Consider the following 21475-nt stretch of genomic DNA (forward strand, 5'->3'; position numbering starts at 1 on the left):
GTCGTGTAAGTGATCTGGTGCGGTCACCTCGGTGAGACTCGGTGAGTACCATCGGTACGTACTGAGAGACGGTGAGCTCAACTTTGACGATCCCACCGCAATAATCAAACGCTGAGAAAGCACGTTTGCGGTAAGAGACAACAAGAACCAAAAATCCAAAACTGATCGACACTGACTTCAAGTCCGAGAAGAATTCGAGCACCCAATGAAACGACCAAGAGAATGCGAGCTGACTGTGGCTTGACGGGACGACTAGGCGCATCCGTCAGCTCTGGATTTGTAATCTTGGCCCAGCGACTTAATCCTTGCGCTACTGCTGCGCACCACCAAAACAGACGCAGACCCCTGCCTCGCTCTCTTAATTGGGACTTTGGACTACGACTCAGAGTCTCGAATGGTTGAAATATCCAACTCATCCACCTCGATTGTCTGGAATTCCCACTTGGTTGACCCAAGACGGTAACACGGTACACTCACAGACGACTTCACTATGGAGACTTCATCACAACGCCGCAAGGGTAACAAATACCACCATTCCCAATAAACCATGACTAACACGCTTACAGCCTGCGACTTGTGCTTCCTCAAAAAGATCAAGTGCGACATGCTCAAGCCGGCCTGCTCAAACTGTCTGCTGTATAAGTCTGAGTGCCGCACCACCACAGTCCGCCGGAGAGTAGTGCCGACGAAAGAGCGCCAGCAACGGCCAAAAGAAACCACCGCGGGAGAGTACGTTGGTTCGTAATGATCAAATCACAGGACTTTAACTGACGATCCTCTTCACAGCCCAAAAAGAGTGGTAGAGTTGGAGAGCCGGTTGGCAAAGATAGAAGAACAGCTGCAACGCGCACTGGATGCGAATATTCGCCTTTCCAGCCAAGTCCCGTCCTCAGCATCAGCACCAGCACCCGCACCAGTCCAGCCCACACCGCTTACAGACACCATCGAGTTGCCCCTGGACAGTGCCGGCGACTCGACCGACAGCACCGAGTTCATCAATGCCTTTTCATGCAGCGAAAGTCCGAGCGAGTGGGTGGTGGAGCCGGAGAAGCCAAAGTTGCCGCCGCTGGAGGAAGTCACGCCCGTTATCGATGAGTTCTTCAACCGCTACAACTCCATCATGCCGCTCTTTGACCAGCCGACCTTTATGCGCATGCTCTCTGACTGGTATTCGCCGTCCTCGAATCACTCCTCCGCCGCCTGGGCAGCCATCAACATCGCCCTGGCGTTGGGGTATCGGTGCACGTTGAAGCAGTCGGGCAACCTGGATGCCCTGGTGGACGATCAGAAGGTGCTGCACCACATGCGCAACGTACAGTCTGTCGTGTCCGACTTGGTGACGCGAGAAGAGGACCTGCTAGGGATCCAAGTCCTCGTGGGCATGGTCGTTCTCTTCCAGGGCACGAAAGATCCCAAGCCGGCCTCGGTCCTCATCGGCACGGCTATCCGGCTGGCGCACCGGCTGCACCTCCACGACAAGGAGTCCCTCCAGTACTTTTCGCCCGCGGTCGCCCGGCAGAGGTCGCGGGTCTTTTGGCTCGCCTACTGCATGGACAAGGACATCAGCCTGCGGTCAAAGACGCCTTCGTTCCAGCTGGACGCGGATATCGACCTGCCCCTGCCGGAGCTGGACCCGGACGACGGGGCGGGCGTCGTGGCTGCGTCTAACGGCAGCAAGTTCAACTTCTTCCGGGCGAGGGTCGAGCTCAGCCACATCGCGGGGAAGGTATACGATCTGCTCTACAGCACGAGGTCGCGCAAGGTGGCAAAGTCGGAAGCGCAGCTGCGGGTGACGCGTCTGGAGGAGATGCTCGAGACGTGGCGCCGCAACGTGCCGGCCGAGTTCCAGCTCACGTCGCTGCTGGAGTACGCCGAGCCGCTTCCCACGGTGCACCTTTCGCTTCTCTACCACAACTATTTTGTCATCACCGTCATGGTCCACGGCATCTACTCGCACGACGCGGATTGGGTGCAGAGAATTAGCTCGTACGGCCGTGCGACGATACAAGACCTGGATGGTATAGGACAAGGAAACAGCAGGCAGAACTCGCCGTTGCCGACGGGGTGGGCAAAGTGCGTGGAACTCAGCCGGGACTGCATGAATCTGTTTGTGGAATCGCCAAAGACGGACTGCAGCATCTGGTCCAATGCGTGCGCGCACTTTTCGGGGCTCATCATTATCCTATCCAACATGTTTGTTTTCCCAGAAAACCCCAACGTATCGGCGGACAAGGAGCTCGCGCAACACGCGATGCAGCTTTTTGATATGATGCTGCGTCTCTCTGCAAACGAAGACTTCCGCAGGCTGTACGAGGTAGTCAAGGAGCTGCACCGGCGGGCGATGGCAACTGTGGATAAGGTTTCACGGAAGAGAGAAGAGCAAGCGGCTGCGGCTGCGGTGGTGGAGGCAATGGACAATACGCTGCCGTTTGGAATGCAATTTGAGGAGGATGTGAGTTTCTTTGAGGGCGCAGGCATGATGGACTTTACAGGGGCTTTTGCTGGGGGTATCATGGAGGAGTCACCGGTGACTGCGGATTCCGAGGCAGGAGACACGTTAGAGGCCGGGGGTTTCCAAGGAGACTTGGGTCGTGCTGCCGCGACGGTTGGGCATAGTCATTACTAAGCTGTGATGATACTATATTGGCGTTTGGGAGTCTACCACATCTAGACTATATCTAGTGGGTTGATTTTGTTATAGTTGTCTTATGACTACTGGATGAAGGGAACTTGAATATCAGTAGAGAAACTGAGAAGTCATGTTCACGATGATCTGCTTTCTTGACTTGGTGACGATCAACCCGGTTGGAGTCGTTGGTGTTGAGCTCCCTTACTACGCAAGGACAAGAGCTTGGGCAATCGGTGTCTTCGGACGGTGGACCGAGTGGTGGGGTGTTTTGGTGGGATAATTATGGGACCCGTGTGTTAGGTTTGATGCTAACCCTGATCAAGACAGGTGTGATCCAAGCTCTGGCATTTTGTCCAGTGAGATGGGAGGAATTTGCAAGCTGGCAGGGATGACGGGATGAGGTGGGGCCGCAGTGGACAATGACGACCAGAGTGAGCTCAAGCACCTGCCACAGCAGATGAATTGCACTGGGAGGAAGCATACTGCGTACGCAGTAGAAGGAAGGAATGGCACAAGCAACAGCATCGTCTTGGGGAAGGTGGTTGCCGCCGCTAATCCCGGGAGATCCTTCCCTGTGGAGGAACGAGCTCACTGTCATGGCGTCATCATTGAATCGTCCAATTTTGGGGAGGAAGTTGCGTCCATCTCTGCCTCGTACTTGCACTTGCACGCCTACCTAAGGTACAGCGTAAGGTACCTCACATTCTCGCGTCTTTCTGGCCATCCCGTGTTTATCTGCAGCCATTGAGAGCTTCCCTCAAAGCACAGCGCATGAATGATGATGATGCTCTGAATCCTCACCACTCTCCATCGCCCGACGTTACAAACGCAAAAACACTGCCCGCCTTCTTGAACCCCTCCATAAACACAACCCCGGTCAAAGACGAGTCAACCTTGACCTGACGGAGTATTGTCGCCAATCTGAAGACGCGAATCCATCGACTTTCCCCATCTCTCAGCAGACCGCCTACCATCACGTCTTGCCTCATCCCACCTTAGCCCAGTTACAGCATACTTACCGCAACATCTCTGTCTAGGTACTTGTCACCCCCGGAATCATTTACCTTCCAGTCACCATCTGCCTAGCATTTCACTATTAGGATACTTAGCTCCCACACTACATCTGGGAATACCTAAGCAGTCTTGGCCCCGTGTGCTTTGTTATCTGACCCCCTCCCTGCGCCCCGGTGCTTTACATCAGCAGCTGTCAGTCCGAGTCGGAGTACCCCTCGACGGTAGCCGTACCATCTTCCCCTCTCTTTCGCCTACCCATCTACTCCTTGGCCCCCTTCCCCTCCATCCTTCATGCAAGCCAACAGATTCCTCCTCCCTCTCCGCCAACACGTAAGAGTCTCTTCTCTACTCCGACAAACGACACAAAAGAACCCATTTTCGTACAGCGCACGAGCCATGGCCGACTACAAGCTCAAGTCCGTCTCCTCGCTGTCGCTCAAGCCGGGAGACAAGCAAGAGGTTGAAGTCGAGGGAATCGAGGGCGCAAAGGTCCTCCTCCTCAACGCCGGCGGCAGTATACAGGCTGTTGGCCCCAAATGCACCCACTTTGGCGCACCACTCGTAAAGGGAGTCTTGACAACCTCTGGTCGCTTGACATGTCCCTGGCACGGAGGTATCTATCCTCTCCCACGTTAGCTCCATTGCACTTCACTGACCCGCATGCAGCTTGCTTCAATGCCAAAACTGGTGATGTCGAAGACGCACCTGCTCTCGACGCCCTTCCCGTCTTCAAGGTCACCGAGCGCGACGGCGCAGTCTACATTTCTGGCGAAGAGGCCGCTATCAAGGGCGGTCGCCGCAAGCCCAACTTCAAGTGCAATGCCGCTGGTGGTGCCGACCAAGAAAAGGTGGTCATTGTTGGTGGAGGTTCTGGTGCTCTCGGAGCTGTTGAGGGTCTGCGCAACGGTGGCTACGACGGTCCCTTGACCATCATCTCCTCTGAAGGCTACTTCCCCATTGATCGCACAAAGCTGTCCAAGGCTCTCCTGACCGACGTCAACGCCCTGCAATGGCGCGACGAGGCCTGGTATAAGAGTGGCTCCGTCGACTGGGTCGCCGACGAGGTAACCGACGTTGACTTCTCTGACCGCAAGGTCACCACCAAGAAGGGCGACAGCGTCCCCTACACCAAGCTCATCTTGGCCACCGGCGGTACGCCCAGAAACCTGCCCCTCCAAGGGTTCAAGGTGTTGGGCAACATCTTCACCCTCAGAACTGCCCACGACACGCAAAAGATTGTCAAGGCCATCGGCGACAAGGGCAAGAAAATCGTCATTGTCGGATCCTCCTTCATCGGCATGGAGGTTGCCAACGCCACCGCCAAGGAGAACACAGTCACCGTCATCGGTATGGAAAAGGTTCCTCTGGAGAGGGTTCTTGGCGAGAAGATTGGCGCTGGCATCCAGAAGAGCCTGGAAAAGAATGGCGTCAAGTTCCACATGAATGCTGGCGTTGACAAGGCAGAGCCATCAGCCACGGACGCTGCCAATGTTGGCGCGGTATACCTCAAGGATGGCACCAAACTCGAGGCTGATCTAGTCATTCTCGGTGTTGGTGTCGCCCCCGCTACTGAATTCCTGAGGGAGAACAAGGTCATCAGATTGGAGGACGATGGCTCGATCAAGACCAACGAGAACTTTGAGATCGTTGGCCTCAAGGACGTGTACGCCATTGGTGACATCGCAACATACCCCTACCACGGTCCTGGAGGCGACGGCCGGTACACTCGCATTGAGCACTGGAATGTCGCCCAGAACGCTGGTCGCTCCGTTGCAAACAACATCATCAACTCAGCCGTCAAGACGCCGCACTTCATCCCCGTCTTTTGGTCCGCACTGGGCTCACAGCTGAGATACTGCGGTAACACCGTCGGCGGATGGGACGATGTCGTGATTCAAGGCAATGTGGAAGAGTCGGCTTTTGTTGCGTACTACACAAACGGCGAGACGGTTGTCGCCATGGCCTCCATGGGTAAGGACCCTGCCATGGTTCAGTCAGCCGAGTTGATGTCGCTCGGAAAGATGCCTTCGAAATCGGAGCTGGCCAAGGGCCTCGACATTACCACTATCGGTCCGTTGGAGGCATGATTTGGTAAACAAGACTTTTATGCTTGTTCGGGAGGGATGTAGGACGTAATCTATGGCGTAATTAGGTAGGCTTCAAGGCATGCAATGAGCACACAATTCAATGAATTCAATTAACAAGGGGTGTTTGTGATATTTCCACAGCAAAGATGGATGCCGTGCCCGCGAAGTATGAAAACCCGTTGAGTAAGCCGGTGGGACAATTGCTAGTGGATCTGTGTGGACGGTGAGAACTAGTGAGGGACACTCGGGACCGAGCGCTGTGTTTGTACCCGAGATGACCGGTGTGGGGCGGTGGCTGCGTTTCCGGCCACGCCAGGACCAGCGGAGCCGGGCAAGTGCGGAGCTTGCAAACCACCGCCGTCGACGCCGTCACAATGGCGCGGGATTGAAATGCCAAATGTATAAAGACCTCATCGTGCATCTCGTACACAAGTTTGGATGGACGGTCGAACCACACTACGCTTTTCATCCAATCTTACCTTGAGCCTCGAGACTTTACTTTTTGTTATTGACTTACACCGGTCGGCACATCAACCAACACCAAAATCAACACACAATGACGACGCAAACTCAAGCACCCGTGATAATCATAGGCGGCAGCCTAGTAGGCCTCGCCAGCGCCCTCTTCCTCTCCGCCCGCGACGTCCCGGTCATGCTATTCGAGCGCCACACCTCGAGCTCCCCGCACCCGCGCGCCATCGGGTACACCTCGCGCACGCTGGAACTCTTGCAGACTGTCGGCATCTCCCCTGATCAGCTGAAAGTCGGATCCGGTCCGCCGGGCGGGAAACCTCGTCGGGTGAAGGTCAAGAGTCTGGCGGGGGAGTGGGCTGATGAGCAGCTCTGGAATAACAACGCCAACAAGGAGAACGGTGCCGGCCCGAAGCACGAGACCAAAAAACCTGGATCTGGTTCCGGTGGACCCCCACCGCAGCAGAAAGGAGGCAAAGTCTATGCTCCCATCATGGGCACGGCGATCGCCCAAGACAGACTTGAACCCATCCTCCGCAAACGCGCCGTCGAGCTAGGCGCGGATCTCAGGCTCGGGTGGAAGATGACGTCCTGGAGCCAGTCAACGGACGGCGTACGCGTCACGGCCGTCAATAGAGAATCAGGGGAGGAAGTGACCGTCGGAGGATCGTACATTGTCGCCTGCGACGGCGCGCGGAGCATCTTCCGCGAGGGCCTGAGGATCGGGACGACGGGCGTGGGACACTTGCGGAGTCTGTGCAGCGTCATGTTCCGGTGCGCGCCGATTGAGAAGTTTCTGGAGCGTGGATTCGTGCAGTTCTCGATCGAGGGGCGCGAGGACGGGTTTGAGGCGTTTCTGGTGAGTTATCACGATGGGAGGTGGGCGTTGATGTGGAACGCCGCCGAGGAGACCATCACCGACAAGGAGGCCGACGGCAAGGACACGATCAACGTCGGGCACAGCAACAAGATGGACGCCCGCGCGCAAAAGGACCTCATCCGCAAAGCCCTCGGTCTCGGCGAGGACGAGATCCAGGACGGGGATATCGAGCTGGTGACGATTGGGTTCTGGGAGATGAGCGCGCGGATCGCGGAGAAGTTTGCCGAGGGGCGGGTGTTTCTCGCGGGCGACGCGGCGCATACGTTGCCGCCTAACCGGGGCGGGTACGGCGCCAACACGGGGTTCGCGGACGCGCATAACTTGGCGTGGAAGATTGCTGCTGTTAGGAGCGGGGTGGCGGACGAGGGGATTCTGGGGACGTATGATGAGGAGAGGAGGCCTGTTGCGCTTGTGAGGCATGATCAGCTCTTTGCGAGGGATGATTACAAGGCGTATATCCGGGGTGATGGGGGGAAGGGGAAGAAGGTCGAGGTGATTGACGATATTGCCATGGAGTTGGGGCAGATTTATCGGTCTAGGGGGGTGGATTTGGGGACAGAAGAGGTTTTGCCTGATGCGATGAGGCCTGATGAGTGGAAGGGTCAGCCCGGGACGAGGGCGCCTCATTTGGTGGTTAGGAAGAGGGATGGGAAAGAGATTTCGAGTTTGGAGTTGTTTGGGCGTGGGTGGATTGTGCTCTCGAGGGACGGGGATTGGAAGACTGCTGCTGTTGGTGCTGGGTGTGAGTTTGTTCATGTTGGAGAGGATGTCGTCGAGGTTGACGAGAGGGAGGGCGAGAGCTTTGAGGAAACGTTTGGGGTTGGGAGGGAGGGCGCTGTGTTGGTGAGGCCTGATGGGTTTGTTGCCTGGAGGGTTAGCGGAAGGGAGGATGGTGATGATGAGGTATTTTCTGAGGCTTTCAAGCGGATTTCTTTTGCGTTATAGTCAAGTTTGGTGACTTTGACTGCGTTTTTGGAAGGGAATTATTGACGGTTGTATTATTACTATGTTTTTGTATGAAAGAAACCTGATAAACTCCTCTTGAAGAAACATTTGGCACTAGCCTCTATGCTTACAACTTCTTGAGTATCGCGACAATGATACCAGTGCAGACGCCTCGCCTTGAAGAGGCTGAATGGGTATGATGGCATGCCCCCAGCCTATCACGTCTATTAAAAGAAGCTTGATACGGCGTAGAGGGGGAATAGATGAATGATGACCACTTTGAAGTCCAGCCTGAAGTTCAAGCCGGTCATCACATTAGAAACATGTCCCTCCAACTTCACTTCTTCAGACGGATGACAGTTATCGATACTGCGCGATACGCGAGAGACAGACAAGGCGCGCTGAGTAAATGAGCAAATCTCTTCCCGGAGATGATCAGAATCATCAGAGGAGTCCATAACTTGAAATGTGAGAAGTAACCAGTAATAAGACATGGTTGTTGACATTGAGTTTCAACTTCTGCTAAAGTCTGACCGTGAAAACGCAGTTCGAAATGTCGTCTGAGACGAGGTCGGTGAGTGAGACATGGCAGCATGCTCCTTTGAGTGACCACAGCAAGCAGCAAGCAGGGGCTCAAGAGCTGAGAGGTTTGAGGGCAGAATCTCCGTATCGTGTCATAGTTTCCGTAATGCACTTGATGAGCAGAAACATCTGATGGTTCTTTGCCAAAAAGAGCAGTCCGCCTAGACAAAAGCAAGACTGGTCGGAAAACCAAATACAGCTAGCACGGTGCGGGGAGACTAAATGAGGGGATGCGGAGAGGATGCATGTTGCTCGGGTGCATCACGGGCAACGCCATGCCTCACCGGTTCGGCGGTTTTGGGTTAGCGAAGAATGCGTGTCCGGGGCTTACACACAGCCATATGAAAAGGCCGACTTGCGGCTTGATGTGCCATGTTGTACTCAAACTACCTTGCCTGTATCCTCCAGCTTCACGCATGAAATCTCTCACTCACTGCACCACTGTCTATCGCTGCATTAACTGAAACTTCTCTCACCATGTCTCCCAAGATCCTGAAAGTTGGCGTAGTTGGCGGTGGTGACGTTGCACAAATCGTTCACCTTCCAACCTTTATGTTTCTGTCTGATCTCTTCAAGGTCGTCACCATTTGCGACATTTCACGCAAGACGGCCGATCATTGTCGTGCCAAATTCAACATCCCCCACGCAACCACAAACCCAGACGACATCTTCAATGACCCGGCCATTGATGTCGTCGTCATCCTAACATCTGACGAGTACCACGCCCCGTATACCATTGCTGCACTGGAGGCCGGGAAAAACGTCTTGCTCGAGAAACCCATGACGCTCAGTCTGCAAGCCGCCGACGAGATTATCGACGCCGAGACCAAGGCCCCCAATAATGCCCGCGTCTTTTTGGGCTACATGCGACGTTACGCTCCAAGCCTCCAAGCCTTCAAACGTGAGATCGCCTCCATTGAAAAGATCAAGTACGCTCGCGTTCGCGACATCATCGGCCCCAATGCCTATTTCATCGGGCAATCGGGAGCATACTCTCAAAAGTACCATGATGACATACCAACCGAGGTGTCGGAGGACAGAAAGGCGCGACTGGCCGTCTTACTAGGCCAAGCCTGGGGACAAGAGCCGGAATCGCTCACAGCCGCGCAGATGGACTACTGCTGCCTCCTCGGCAGTCTCGGGAGTCACGGTCTCAGCCTCATGAGGAACGTGCTAGGTGGCCTCCCGGAATCGGTTCTCGCTTCGACGGACAACGCGCGCTGGTACACGGCCATGTTCGAGTACCGAAACGGCACCGCCCTCGACGACAGGTTCACGTGCGTCTACGAGATGGGCATTGACTCGGTGCCGAGATTCGACTCTCATGTTGCCGTCTACGGGGAGAACAAGACTGTCACGATTTGCTATGATACGCCGTTCGTCAAGGGCCTCGGCATCACGGTGGAGATTGACGAGCTGAACGAGCACGGGGAAAAGTCCCACAGGTCTCTCCAAACCTCGTACGAGGATGCCTACACTGCAGAGTTGAAAGAGTGGTATGAGACTGTGGTTCACGGCAAAGAAGTCAAGACGTCTGCCAAGGACGCTCGAGATGATTTGATACTGTTCAAGATGATGATGGATAAGTTCCCCGAGCACAAGAAGATCAAGAACTTGTCCGATAGCACGCCTTTCGTACCGAGCGGCCCTTGAATGCCACGCACACCAAATATCACTGCATTGCTATTCAGTACAGTATTGAACAAAATTTCGCCTGTTTGCCATCTCCGAACCCGTGAATGACGTTGTCTCTTCCGCCTGTTGGGGAAACCCAGATGCGCTTATCACTTACACCGACTCGGGTGCATGACTGCCTTGATGTGACCGTATCTGAATCAGAGAAAAACTCTCTGTTTCGATGCGTACTTGCTTCGGTACTTAGATGAGGTGCTTCAAATTACTCATGTGCTGGGGTGGGTGTAGAAACTGTTGATATAATAATCACGAAGGCTTAGTTGATTTTGAATCTTGGGTGGAGAAATGGGGGATGAGTGAAGAGTCGGCTTGAGGCTAGCTCAAGATGCCGAGCTTTTCTCATTCAAAAGGAATTCATCCCGAACCGACTATACTCTTTCTACTTTGTTTCGATTAATTATGGCCTCCATGTACAGGATGTAGCAAACGTACTCTGTATTAGGGTCGACTCCAAAGAAGGGTGACACTGATTTTTGGGGACCTGCCGTGTAAGTCTTGAGGAGGTATCCGTTCATCGGACGACGCAGCGGCCTGGCAATCCCCAACATTGCGACGCCATGACAAATGCGAAGACGACATTGTCTTCCACGAGACGAGGCTGATGTGCGAGGCTGCAGCAAGCCTGCTCGCCCCAAGCTTCACTAGGTATGTTCACGGACATTGCGTCCTGTCAGTGCCAAGGCCTATCGTTGACTCTCGGACCTATGTGTCCGTTCGACCTGTCAAGTCATCCTAGTCTGCTTTTTGATCTGTTGATAAGGTATTGATTGCGCTCGTTATCTTAGTGGTAGCAAATTCGTACATGCGAGAAGAGGGAAGTGCCCAAACGTTGTGAACAGTCAAACTCAATTATTGCCACCATATGTTGCCAGTCACTCACAGCCCGAAACCACAGGAACGAAAACACCAAATTTTGTTGGAGCTCATGAACTCATTGAACGACTATGGCTAACGTTAAAGGAAACAGGAGGTAATATCCGTTGTCTAAGATCGTACAGTCTACAGGGGTAGTAGGTATCTACAACTTGGAAATGATGGCGCCGGCAAACTCGTTAGTCTTGGCCTTGCCGCCCAAGTCGCCGGTGAGGGCCTTTCCTTCCGCGAGGGTATCAAAAGCGGCCTTCTCGATTCTGTCGGCGTACTCGCCGAGGCTCATGTGTCTCAGCATCATCATGGAGCTGAGGAGCAGAGCGGTGGGGTTGGCCAGGCCCTTGCCGGCAATGTCGGGGGCGGAGCCGTGGACGGCCTCGAAGATGGAGCACTCGTCACCGATGTTGCCGGAGGGGGTGAGACCGAGACCACCAATGAGACCGGCGCACATGTCGGAGAGAATGTCACCGTACAGGTTGGGCATGACGAGGACCTTGTCGTTGTAGGGGAGGGGGTCGGTGACCATCTTCAGGCAGGTGTTGTCGAGGAGCTCGGCGTCGAACTCGATCTCGGGGAAGTCCTTGGCGACATCGCGGGCGGTCTTGAGGAAGAGACCGTCGGACATCTTCATAATGGTGGCCTTGTGGACGACGCGGACCTTCTTGCGGCCAATCTCCTGGGCCTGCTGGAAGGCGAAGCGGAGGACGCGCTCGGAAGCCTCGCGGGTGATGAGCTTGATGGACTGGACGACACCGTCGACGACGACGTGCTCAATACCAGAGTATTCACCCTCGGTGTTCTCACGGATGAGGACGGTGTCGACGTTGTCGTAGGGGGTCTTGTAGCCAGCGACAGATCGGCAGGGACGGAGGTTGGCGAACAGGTTGAAGGTGCGGCGGAGAGTCAGGTTCAGGGAGACGTGGCCCTTGCCAATGGGGGTCTGCATGTTCAAGTTAGAATGGGAAGAGAATGGCTCATGGTCGGTAAACACATACGGCGAGGGGTCCCTTGAGGGCGACCTTGTTGCGCTTGATGCTCTCAATGGCGGCATCGGGGATGGCGGTCTTGCCGTCCTTGAGGATGGGGGTGACATCGACGGGCTCCCAGGTAACGGGGGCCTTGGCCGCGGCAAAGATGTCCTTGACGGCCTGGGAGATCTCGGGACCGATACCGTCACCCTCGATCAGGGAGACGGGGTAGTTGCCCTATACAAGATTGGTGATTAGTTTTGTCTTGAAGGCATGTAGATGTCGCAGGTTTGACCATCGCCAATTGAGTGATTTTGGGCTGCGCAAAGGGCCGATTCGGGGCATTGTTGTTGCTCAAGTACCCGTCCATCTGCACATGACGAGTGACATGTGCGTTCAAGAGCAGAGAATGCAGTGTCATTGTCGAGGTCGGGGTGCGCCAACAAACAACAAAGCCGAGGTCTTTCCTTTGCGCGTAAAATTTTATGGGGCGGGTAGTAACGGAGGAGGGAAATGGCATACGTTGGAGTCCTTGACACCGTGGAACTTGGCGACACGCTCGCTCGAGTAGAATCTGGAGTTCTGTACAACTGTTAGCAATTGAGTTCTATTCGAATGGCTGGCCTGCGCAGTAGAGGCTCTGCCCGTGTTGCATCGTCGAATCGTCACCGGCGGGCGGGCGGGATCGCGGGACGGCAAGGAACAGGATGGAGGAATTGCGCGCACCTGGAACTGAGAGACGGCGGCGGCGCGGGGAGCGGCGCGCATGGCCTGCTGCCGGAGAGGCGCAGCGAAAGTACGGGCGGCCAGCATCGTGTCTAGAGTCCTTTGGTGTTGAAGGATACGTGGAGGCGGAGGAGAGTGGTCGGGTGGGAAGGATTAGTCGTTTATCGGGAGACGGGAATTTTAAGGTCGGGAGAAGGAAGTGTTAGTAGCAGAGACGCCAGCGGCGGCCAGCCGGATTTGACAGGTGAGAAAATAAACCGCCGCTTTACCGCAGGGGTCTTGGCTGCACCGGCAGGTGTAAGCGGCTCTACTGCAGAAAAAAAACTTGATTGACTTTCTATGCTCTCAAGAAGTTTTATTTTCTACCATCTTGAGAACTCTACAGATACTGTCATGATGTTTTCTAGAAGATGTAAATGTGGTTATACATACAGTCTTGTACATCTCCATAGTATCTTGTTCCCTGAACTGTCTTTATCCGAGGTTGAACATTCCGAAAGTGGGATCCTCCATAAAGCGGCGGCGTGTCTTCAAAGGCATAAGAAAACATCCCGCGGGATTATCGATGACCGACCTCCTAGCACCGACTGCTGCCGAAGGTTTAGCCACGAGTTGAGCCACACATACAGCACCTTGTGGCTGGGCAGACCCCACCCTTCAACTTTTCTTCGGGTGGCAGGAACGGACATGGACTTTTCCGGCCGATTGAGGACCAGCCCGTCTGACCGAGCTCACCTCCAAAACCTGGGTGTGCTTCGGTGAGTGAAGTGCCCTCGGTGTGCGCCACAGAAAGCACCAAGTGGGCTGCGCCGTTGTCATCAAGGAACCTCTCTACCTTTGAGCAGTAAGCTAGCTGCCATCTGGAACTGAACGCAAACAATTCGCCATCAAGTTGCACCTCACTTTGTTGCACTTGCGCAGTGCTTTTTGCACCTCCGGCACCCTGGTTGCCTCTGTGCGGCATTGTCAATCGTTCATCTTTGGCCAATGGAATTATTCATCTTGTACCTTTGAAACGGCTACACGTACTGCAAGCAACAAGCTCCCTCGCCGAGCCCCCAGCCGTTCCTCGGCTGGCTGGAACAACGATCGCTTTCCTCCTTTGCGAATTACCACCACGATTCGTGATACCAATACCCCATAATGTCGTCAGATTACGAGAGAACTATTCTGGATTTTTACCAGCTCCCCAACCCATACCCCGACGAATGGCCAGCCGAGAAGAACCAGAGCGATGCATCCGACGATGAGGACGAGGCCAAGGACGAGAAGAAGGCGAAGCTGCAGCGCCGCAAGTCGCGATACCAGGCACTTGAGAGAGCCGTCAGTGACCGACGCAGCATAATCCCCGGCGCCCAGTCGGACAAGGGAGGTGTCGCCAACATTGTCCAGCGCGACGAGCCCGATCCCTTGGGCACCACCGACAGTGTCGTCAGGACCCTCCGCCAGCTGGGAGTCCCCATTCAGGACGATCCGCGCTTGCGTACGTGGGCTCGATATTGTGATAATGACCAGCAAGACTGACATGCGTCCAGGCAATCGATTCCTCCTGTCCTCGACCACCTTCTCTCCCGCCTTGTTCCTCTCGCAAATGCACGCGACTGCCGACACCCAAAGCTTGTTGACCGGCCTGGACATGCTGTCCCAGTCAATCGATCAAAAATCCGCATCACTTAAGGTTCTGGTGGAGACCAACTTTGAGCGCTTCGTCAAGGCCAAGGCTACCATTGATAATGTGTACAAGGAGATGAAGTATCGCGGCGCCGAGCCGCCTCCGCCGCCAACCACGGGCCGTGCTCGAGCTCACTCCCGCCACGCGAGTCGCAGCAGCTTCCGAGGCAGCAACGGCGGCATGAACCTCGCCGCATCCCTCGGATCTCCCACCTCGGACGCTCGTAAGAAAAACGCCCTCGTCAAGGAAAGCGAATACGGAGTCTCGGGCATCAAGGCGCCTCTTCTGGATGTCTCTGCCAAGGCGGAAGATGTGTGGGGTCCGGCGCTGGGAGGACGTGAGAAGGAGGAGAATCTCAAGGTTGTGTCGGCGAACCTAGATCAGTTCAAGGAGTACGTCGAACTAAGCTCTGCCATTGCCGAGAGCATCAAACGAAGAGACTACGAGAGTCTCGTGGAGGAGTACAACAAGGCGCGCAAGTTCTCAGACGATGCAAGAGCACTGGCTGCAAACGCCGCTGCGGGCTCTTCGAGCCAAACCGACATCTATCAAATTGTTTTGGCGGCACGCATATGGCACGATGTGGACGAGCAGATCCAGGCCTTCAAGCGGGACGTGTGGCGGAAGCTCGTCACCCTTCACGGCGTCTCCAAGGCCGACAACCTAGGCCAGCAAGACCAGCACATGGAGCTGATTAGTCTGCTTCTCGAGCTGGGCGTCGACGACAACCCCATCTGGGTCTGGCTGCTTAGTCGGTACGACCACCTCAAGGGCAAGATTCAGTCGACGTCAGACCGCTCCAAGGTCGAGGTGGAGGTTCTACGACGACGCCTGGCCAACGCCGACAAGCCCGGAGCGCACGCGGTTGCATCGCATCTGCGGTCTCTGGGGCGCGCGGCCGTGGAGAACAAGATAGCCTCGGCTGACTCCGCCGACGTTATAGAGCTGTGGGAAAAGATGCTGGCGTTCTTATCGAGTATCCTATCGGCTCAAGGCATCCTGGGAGAGGTGTTGGACTTTTGGCAGACGGTTCAAGGCTTCCTGGAGGGCAAGATCCAGCGCACGCTGCCTTTGGGGTACAATGGAGAATCGCAAGTCCATCACCAGCTACCAGAGGAGCGTGCTGGAGATTTGCAAAAGGGCACGCTGGAGCTAGTCGACCTGATTCGCGAAACAGTCTTTGCCTTTTTCGCGGGCCCGCCACCCGAGGATATCTCGTTGCTCTTCTCGCCCCTCCCCCTATCACCCAAGAGTCCGCCCTCTGCAGGAGCCGGAAACCTCACACCCACCGGGTTTTTGGATCCTCGGCTGAACCTCGACCCTAACAACATTCCTCCTCCTTCGCCCAAGCGCGGCGAGACGTGGGAGAAGCTAGCGTTTTGGCCTCCGTGGTCCAATTCCGTCAGTGGTGTCCACTACCTTTCCAAGATGCTCGCCCTGGTAGGTTCGGGCGCGTCCGACTTGGCGAGCATCGGCCCCGTTGCGAATGGACTGGACCCTGGCGTCTTGGACAGGCTCAAGACGCTTGTCAACATTTCCAGAGAACGATGCGTCACCGCTCTTTGCGCAGCATGGAACAAGGACGCTGAGAATATCAAGTTCGTAGAGGACTGGTACCGATCACCGGAACTGGGCGACCTCACCCGCATGCCCTCGAGCTTTTCCGCCTTTGAAGGCGCGTTGCTTACAGGCATGCAGAAGATCCTGTACATATCCGAAGCCATGTCAAAGCCTGGTGCGGGGGATATTGTCCTCCCACCGCCTAGTAAACTCTTGCAGATGGTCAGAAGCCAGTACGTCACGACGCTCTATAAGGCGTTGAGCGGCATGGTGGAGAACGCCGAGCGATCTGTCAAGAAGGCCGACGACGATTGGACAACGGATATGGACGGCACCATTGTCGCCTCCGCCGCGCCCGCTCCCAGCGGCGGAAGAGCGACACTCGACGCGGGAGACAGGGTGAGTTTGACTTGTATCATTTTGGAAGAACTACCTACTGACATACTGTATAGAACGTCCGTATGCTCCTTACTCTCAGCAATTTGCAGTCACTCCGCGCCAAGGTCGTGCCGAGTCTCAACTCGCAGTTTGAGAATGCCTTCTCGGTCAAACTTAGCGATGAATCCAAAACGATCAAGGATGTTCTGGGCCAGATTGACGCTAGGCTCTTCCAATCATACACCCGCCCATCCATTGAAGAGCTGCGCAACATTGTCAGAGCCGGGGTTGCCTCGCCCGACTGGGTCCCCGAGGTGGGCCAGAAACCGCGGGAAGCGAGACCCTACGTCTACGAAGCTCTCCTCAGTCTCGTGCTCGTCCACACCCAAGTCTCGACCACGGCACCCACGCTCACCTCGCAGGTGCTCTCGTACCTCCTCGAGCAAACCAGCCGTGAGCTTCTCGAGGCGTTCCGCACGCGACAGAGATACACCCTCGAGGCGCTGATGCAGGCCACCCTGGACGTCGAGTTCGTCGCCCAGACGCTCAGCCAGTACACCACCGACCGTGCCTCGGCGCTTCAGAGCGAGATTTACCAGGAGCTCGATGGGCGCACCGATAACGACGCGCGCGCGCGCCTGCAGAGCGAGCTTCCCGAGATGAGGAGCGTGTTGAAGCGACTGCGCGAGGCGAGCAAGAACGAGTTTACGTGCTTCAGGAAGATCAAGCGGCCCGGCATCGGACCCTCGAGGACGGGCACCGGTGATTCTGCGGCGAGTATCAAGGGCTAGTGGCCCCCTCCTCAGTGCAGAATGAGAAATTCAGGTATCTGGGCCTATGATTAGGTTGTAGGGGATGAATTGGTTATGAGAGAGCCTTTGGGTTGGGAGGTATTGGAGGTTCCGGGGTGTGATGCCCTGGGCCTACATTGCGCTTGGGGAAGAATCGCGCCCTGCCAGATTGGGGCGGGCGCATGAGTGATGAAATGTTCAATGTCGGATAGCCCATGTTTTGCAATAAACAAACGAATTCAATGTACGTGGTCACGATGCAGTGAGGTGTGAAGTTGAGGGCAGAAAATGTGATCTTGACTTAAAAGGGGGGTATCTATCTACCGTGACGAATTCTAAGTGAACTTTTGATGTGTCTTTTACGACAGCCCCATCTATCTAAAGAGAAGAAGCCAACTGTGAAAACTTTTTTTTGCTTTTCCATGAGTCCCTTGTTCCCAAAGTGCCAAAAGTCTTTCTGCCAACCCAAGTCCTGTGGTTTCCTTTTTTGGTTCCTTTGTATGGGGTTTGCTTTCATGTCGCCAATGAAGACATGTCTCCAATGGAGATGGTGGTTGTGGTGGCGATAGTAGTCGTACATTCATTAAGGGTGCTTTTTTTTGTGTTTCCTTGAAAAGGTATCTTTTTTTTTCGTTTCAGTCATTCATCGTGAATTGTGCGTGCGTGATGAACGCAAGCAGGACACTGCCTCTTTGTATTTGTATCAGCAGCAGCTTACTGTCCGGTGTAATGCCGCCACGACCAATCCCCATACTAGGGCAGATCAGTCGGCAGCGACTCTGTGGGGGTAGGGGCGGTGGGAGAGGCTCCCGTCATGGGGGTGTCGGGGACGGGAACTGGGGAGGCTGAGGCCACAGGGACGGTGGAAGGGTGTGGCGGAGCGTGAGGGTGAGGGGGTGGAGGTGTGCTGTGGCCGGAGCTGGAGGCCGTGACGGCGTGGTGGTGTCCATGGTCGCCTTCCTTAGGGGGAAGCAGGACATGGCTGCAAAAGTGCAGTTCGAGGGAGCGTGAGGTCTCTGGGCTGAAGGCGCAGGTTTCGAGCTTACGGACAACATCGTCGTCTAAGAGAGGCGGTCAGCTTACTTCTCATAATCCAAGGAAATTCAAACTTACACTCGAGGTTCAGGGCCTGGAAGAACTCGGCCATGATGTCAAAGTCCGATTCGCCGAGGTCGACGACGCTGAGCCGGCCATCAAGTGTCCGGAACGTCTTGGGGTGAGACTTTCGAAGCGTGAGGAGCATCTTCAAGAGGTCGGCAATGTCCCGGCCCTGGTTGACGTACATGGTGGGAGGGCGGTCGAGGGGCCAGCGCTGGCGGAAGTCGTCCATCTCCCACACCTTGAAGGTCCAGGTGGTTTTTTCCAGGCAGTGGAGGAGGATGAGGATGGAAAGGTACACGTCAAAGTTGATCTTGGCCTTGCCGTTTTCCAGGCAGCGCTGAAGCTCACTGATGAGCTTGTTCGAGACGTTGTTGGCCTTGCGCTCCGTGGCGGCGGATAGCTGGAAGGTGATGAGGTTGTAAATGTCCTGGTCGTCGGTGCCGGCAAACTCTTCGGGGCCAATGGGTACGACGACGCCCTGGCGCTCTTCAGATATGCACCAGCCTCGCTCTCGGTCGAGAATTTCAATGAGACCCCAGAGCTCAATGGCGAGCTTCAAGTTCTTGCCCGTGGCCTTGTTGTCGGGAAACTTTTGCGCGGCCGCCAAGACGACTTGCATGAAGTGGGAGGGCTCGCGCTCGATAAGCGTCGGCAGAATCAACTTCAAGAACTCCTCCATACGGGCGGGGAGGTCCTCCTTGTCTTGGTCAATCATGACGACTCGAAAGTCCGTCTTTGTGTCTGGGCTCGCCGTCTGCTCTTCCGTCTCGCCCTCGGCTACAGGAGGCTGCGGGCGGGGGGTAAGCAGAGCGGCGAGCGTCAGGCTCGGGCTATCCTCCCACAAAGAGACGACGAGAGAGGTGCCGTTGGAGAGCAGCTGGTATTTCTGTCTGGCGTGCTTGACCCTAGTCTGCGCCAGGACGACTATCAAGGCGGCCGAGTAGAGGGTAAGCTCTTGGTTCAGACGAGTGCGAACGCAGGGGTAGGTCCAGTGACGCGGGCCTTGGATCTTTCGGCATTGGTCGCAGGGATCATTGGTGCCACAGGTCTTGCGGAGAATACGGCATCTTATGCAAGCGCCCTTCTTACGAGCGGCCTGGACCTCCTTGCGCCGGAGCGGGTTGTAGGCCTTGCGCTTGTGCTCGCTCTGCGTTCCGTTGCCGATTGGCATACGAGTGCCGCCTCTGTTGGGAGGAGGCAACGTTGGGGCCACGTGAGTTGCTACTGTGGGGATGTGGTTCGTAGTCATGTAAGTCATCTCGCCCCAGGGTTGTTGAGGTTGTTGCTCTGGTTGCTGAGGCTGCTGGAGTTGCTGAGGCATAGCTTGTACCGGGAGGGGTTCGATAGGGACAGCGGCGTCTGGCTTGAGTGTCTCATTTGATCCCATCACAGGGCTGGCGACTTGAAGCGGGTCGCCGTGCTCGGCAGTAGGCAATTCAGGATCCATGAGGGAATGAGTAAGACGGGCAGTGGCCACGGCAGCGACAGTGAGATCTGATGAATCCAAAGGCGGGTCGTTTGGATGCTGAGTGGCAGCCTGCAAGTGTTCCATCTTTTCTTCAGTAGTGAGGAAGCTGAGAGGGTTGGTGCTGTCATTTGAGGTGGATTCTGTGAAAGTCAGCTCATCTGAGTTCGCGATCTGAGTTTGAGTCGGATTAATGAGGTGAGATGAAGCAACGCTCCTTCCTTGTGAACAAAGAGAATGAAAGTAAAGAAAAAACTACACACCCTTCCGCTCACGACCAGGTCGATTTTCGTAACTGCAGGGCGGGTTCTCGAGGGTGAATTGCTCTTGGACTTCAAAGCCGATTCCGAGTTGTCGAACCGCGGACTCGGATCGGTCGCGACCAAGTGCTGAAGGCGCCCCCATCTCATTCTCTCCAACTTGTCGCGATGCTTCTGCGAGAGTTCGGAGGGCAGACCAATTCTCAGGTGCTTCGGGGGCGACCTCGGCGACGGCGACGTCGAGCTGGTTGAGTGGGAGATTCATTGATCGCGGGGCTGATGAGCCGGAGTGAAGTCCGGCAAAACCGAGTGCGGCGTTGATGCGTTCTTCAGGTGTGATGGCTGGGCACTTTTCCGTAATGTGCTTGTGTAGGACCTCGCCTCGACCCTTTGGGAAGTTTTCACCACACAACTTGCAGGTGTGAGGGTATCGGTTGCTGGAATCAGGAAGTTTAGGGCCCCGGGTGAAATATTCCCCCACCACGGGGTTTGGTTTTCGACCCATGATGTAGTCTTTGGCGCGTATTCCAGGCTGAATAATCCAAGGAAGTTGCCGTTTTTGGCGCAAACTTGGTTCGTTGACCTCTTACAGCTCGATACTTGAGATTCAGCACACCGCAGAGTGGTGGTGACCGCCCAAGAAATTCTGCCTTCGAGGTCGATATGTAGGAATTGGCAACGGACCAGCAATCTGAGATGCCGAGGCGATTGACTGTTCGATACGGAGCAGGTCAGAGACGCCACCGGTCAAGAAATGCCTCGCCAGGCTTTTACCAGTGGGCGACAATGAACGATAACGTGGGCTGGACCTACGCAATGCGATGCGATTCACAGATTCTGCCACGGCTCACCGACGTTGGAAGCGACAAAATTCTCACACCGCTTCCCATGTCGGATAAATTTCGTGGTGGGGCCGAGCAGACCTTTCTGGTCACGTGAGAACCCCACCACAAAGTCTGTCGCCACTGCGTAAGTACCTAAGTACCTTGGAGTGTGTGAGCCACGAGAGCTTCTTTCGATGTTTTCCCCTTCATACATGCCAGATTCTGTAAGGGCACTCGACGAAATGGCTTTACGTTTTGAACAGTCTTCATGGTTTGAAGAAGAAGAGCTGTGAGGGAAGACATGAGTGTGTGGCTGGAGTTGAAGTTCTGTCGCAGCATTGAGCTTGATCTTAAACTACATACACGCCATTCAAGGTGACCAAGCTTGTTTTGAGACTGGTACCTTCGAAAGAGCTCTTTAGATCTGTCATTCCAGTAAAGATAAATTGAGCGATGCTAGACACTCACTTTAGATAAGAAGTAAACCCGGCTATCCGAATGATGCACCTCGAACTCCAGCTCTAGATTCAAAGGATGCGAAGCCCGCACTGTTCAGA

At 55.2% G+C, this 21475-nt stretch overlaps 8 protein-coding genes across 8 annotated transcripts; 5 read left to right on the top strand and 3 right to left on the bottom strand.

Annotated features, from left to right (window-relative positions):
• Positions 1-490: 490 nt before the first annotated feature.
• On the top strand, positions 491-2626 carry CABS01_08412 (fungal specific transcription factor; the record flags this gene model as incomplete). Its single annotated transcript, XM_060541772.1, has 3 exons — positions 491-518; positions 567-729; positions 787-2626. 3 exons carry the CDS (start codon positions 491-493, stop codon positions 2624-2626), a joined length of 2031 nt encoding a protein of 676 aa, XP_060401929.1.
• Positions 2627-3934: 1308 nt separating this feature from the next.
• Positions 3935-5730, top strand: CABS01_08413 (uncharacterized protein; the record flags this gene model as incomplete). Its single annotated transcript, XM_060541773.1, has 2 exons — positions 3935-4256; positions 4310-5730. The coding sequence occupies 2 exons, from the start codon at positions 3935-3937 to the stop codon at positions 5728-5730; spliced, it is 1743 nt and encodes a 580-aa protein (XP_060401930.1).
• Positions 5731-6286: 556 nt separating this feature from the next.
• CABS01_08414 (FAD binding domain-containing protein) lies at positions 6287-8026 on the top strand (the record flags this gene model as incomplete). Its single annotated transcript, XM_060541774.1, has 1 exon — positions 6287-8026. One exon carries the CDS (start codon positions 6287-6289, stop codon positions 8024-8026), a length of 1740 nt encoding a protein of 579 aa, XP_060401931.1.
• A 1059-nt stretch (positions 8027-9085) lies between these two features.
• On the top strand, positions 9086-10261 carry CABS01_08415 (myo-inositol 2-dehydrogenase; the record flags this gene model as incomplete). The annotated part of the gene is made up of 1 exon (XM_060541775.1): positions 9086-10261. The coding sequence occupies one exon, from the start codon at positions 9086-9088 to the stop codon at positions 10259-10261; it is 1176 nt and encodes a 391-aa protein (XP_060401932.1).
• A 1060-nt stretch (positions 10262-11321) lies between these two features.
• Positions 11322-12954, bottom strand: CABS01_08416 (isocitrate dehydrogenase subunit 2; the record flags this gene model as incomplete). Its single annotated transcript, XM_060541776.1, has 4 exons — positions 11322-12113; positions 12169-12378; positions 12664-12723; positions 12868-12954. 4 exons carry the CDS (start codon positions 12952-12954, stop codon positions 11322-11324), a joined length of 1149 nt encoding a protein of 382 aa, XP_060401933.1.
• A 93-nt stretch (positions 12955-13047) lies between these two features.
• CABS01_08417 (uncharacterized protein) lies at positions 13048-13209 on the bottom strand (the record flags this gene model as incomplete). The annotated part of the gene is made up of 1 exon (XM_060541777.1): positions 13048-13209. A coding segment is annotated over one exon (162 nt), but the record flags the coding sequence as incomplete, so codon positions are not given.
• Positions 13210-14010: 801 nt separating this feature from the next.
• Positions 14011-17268, top strand: CABS01_08418 (exocyst complex component Sec5; the record flags this gene model as incomplete). Its single annotated transcript, XM_060541778.1, has 3 exons — positions 14011-14350; positions 14403-16498; positions 16552-17268. The coding sequence occupies 3 exons, from the start codon at positions 14011-14013 to the stop codon at positions 17266-17268; spliced, it is 3153 nt and encodes a 1050-aa protein (XP_060401935.1).
• Positions 17269-18021: 753 nt separating this feature from the next.
• Positions 18022-20599, bottom strand: CABS01_08419 (uncharacterized protein; the record flags this gene model as incomplete). Its single annotated transcript, XM_060541779.1, has 3 exons — positions 18022-18329; positions 18382-19977; positions 20098-20599. 3 exons carry the CDS (start codon positions 20597-20599, stop codon positions 18022-18024), a joined length of 2406 nt encoding a protein of 801 aa, XP_060401936.1.
• Positions 20600-21475: the final 876 nt, after the last annotated feature.

This window comes from Colletotrichum abscissum (genome assembly GCF_030869225.1).
Source record: "Colletotrichum abscissum strain IMI 504890 chromosome Unknown Scaffold_19.1, whole genome shotgun sequence".
Lineage (NCBI taxonomy): Eukaryota > Fungi > Ascomycota > Sordariomycetes > Glomerellales > Glomerellaceae > Colletotrichum > Colletotrichum abscissum.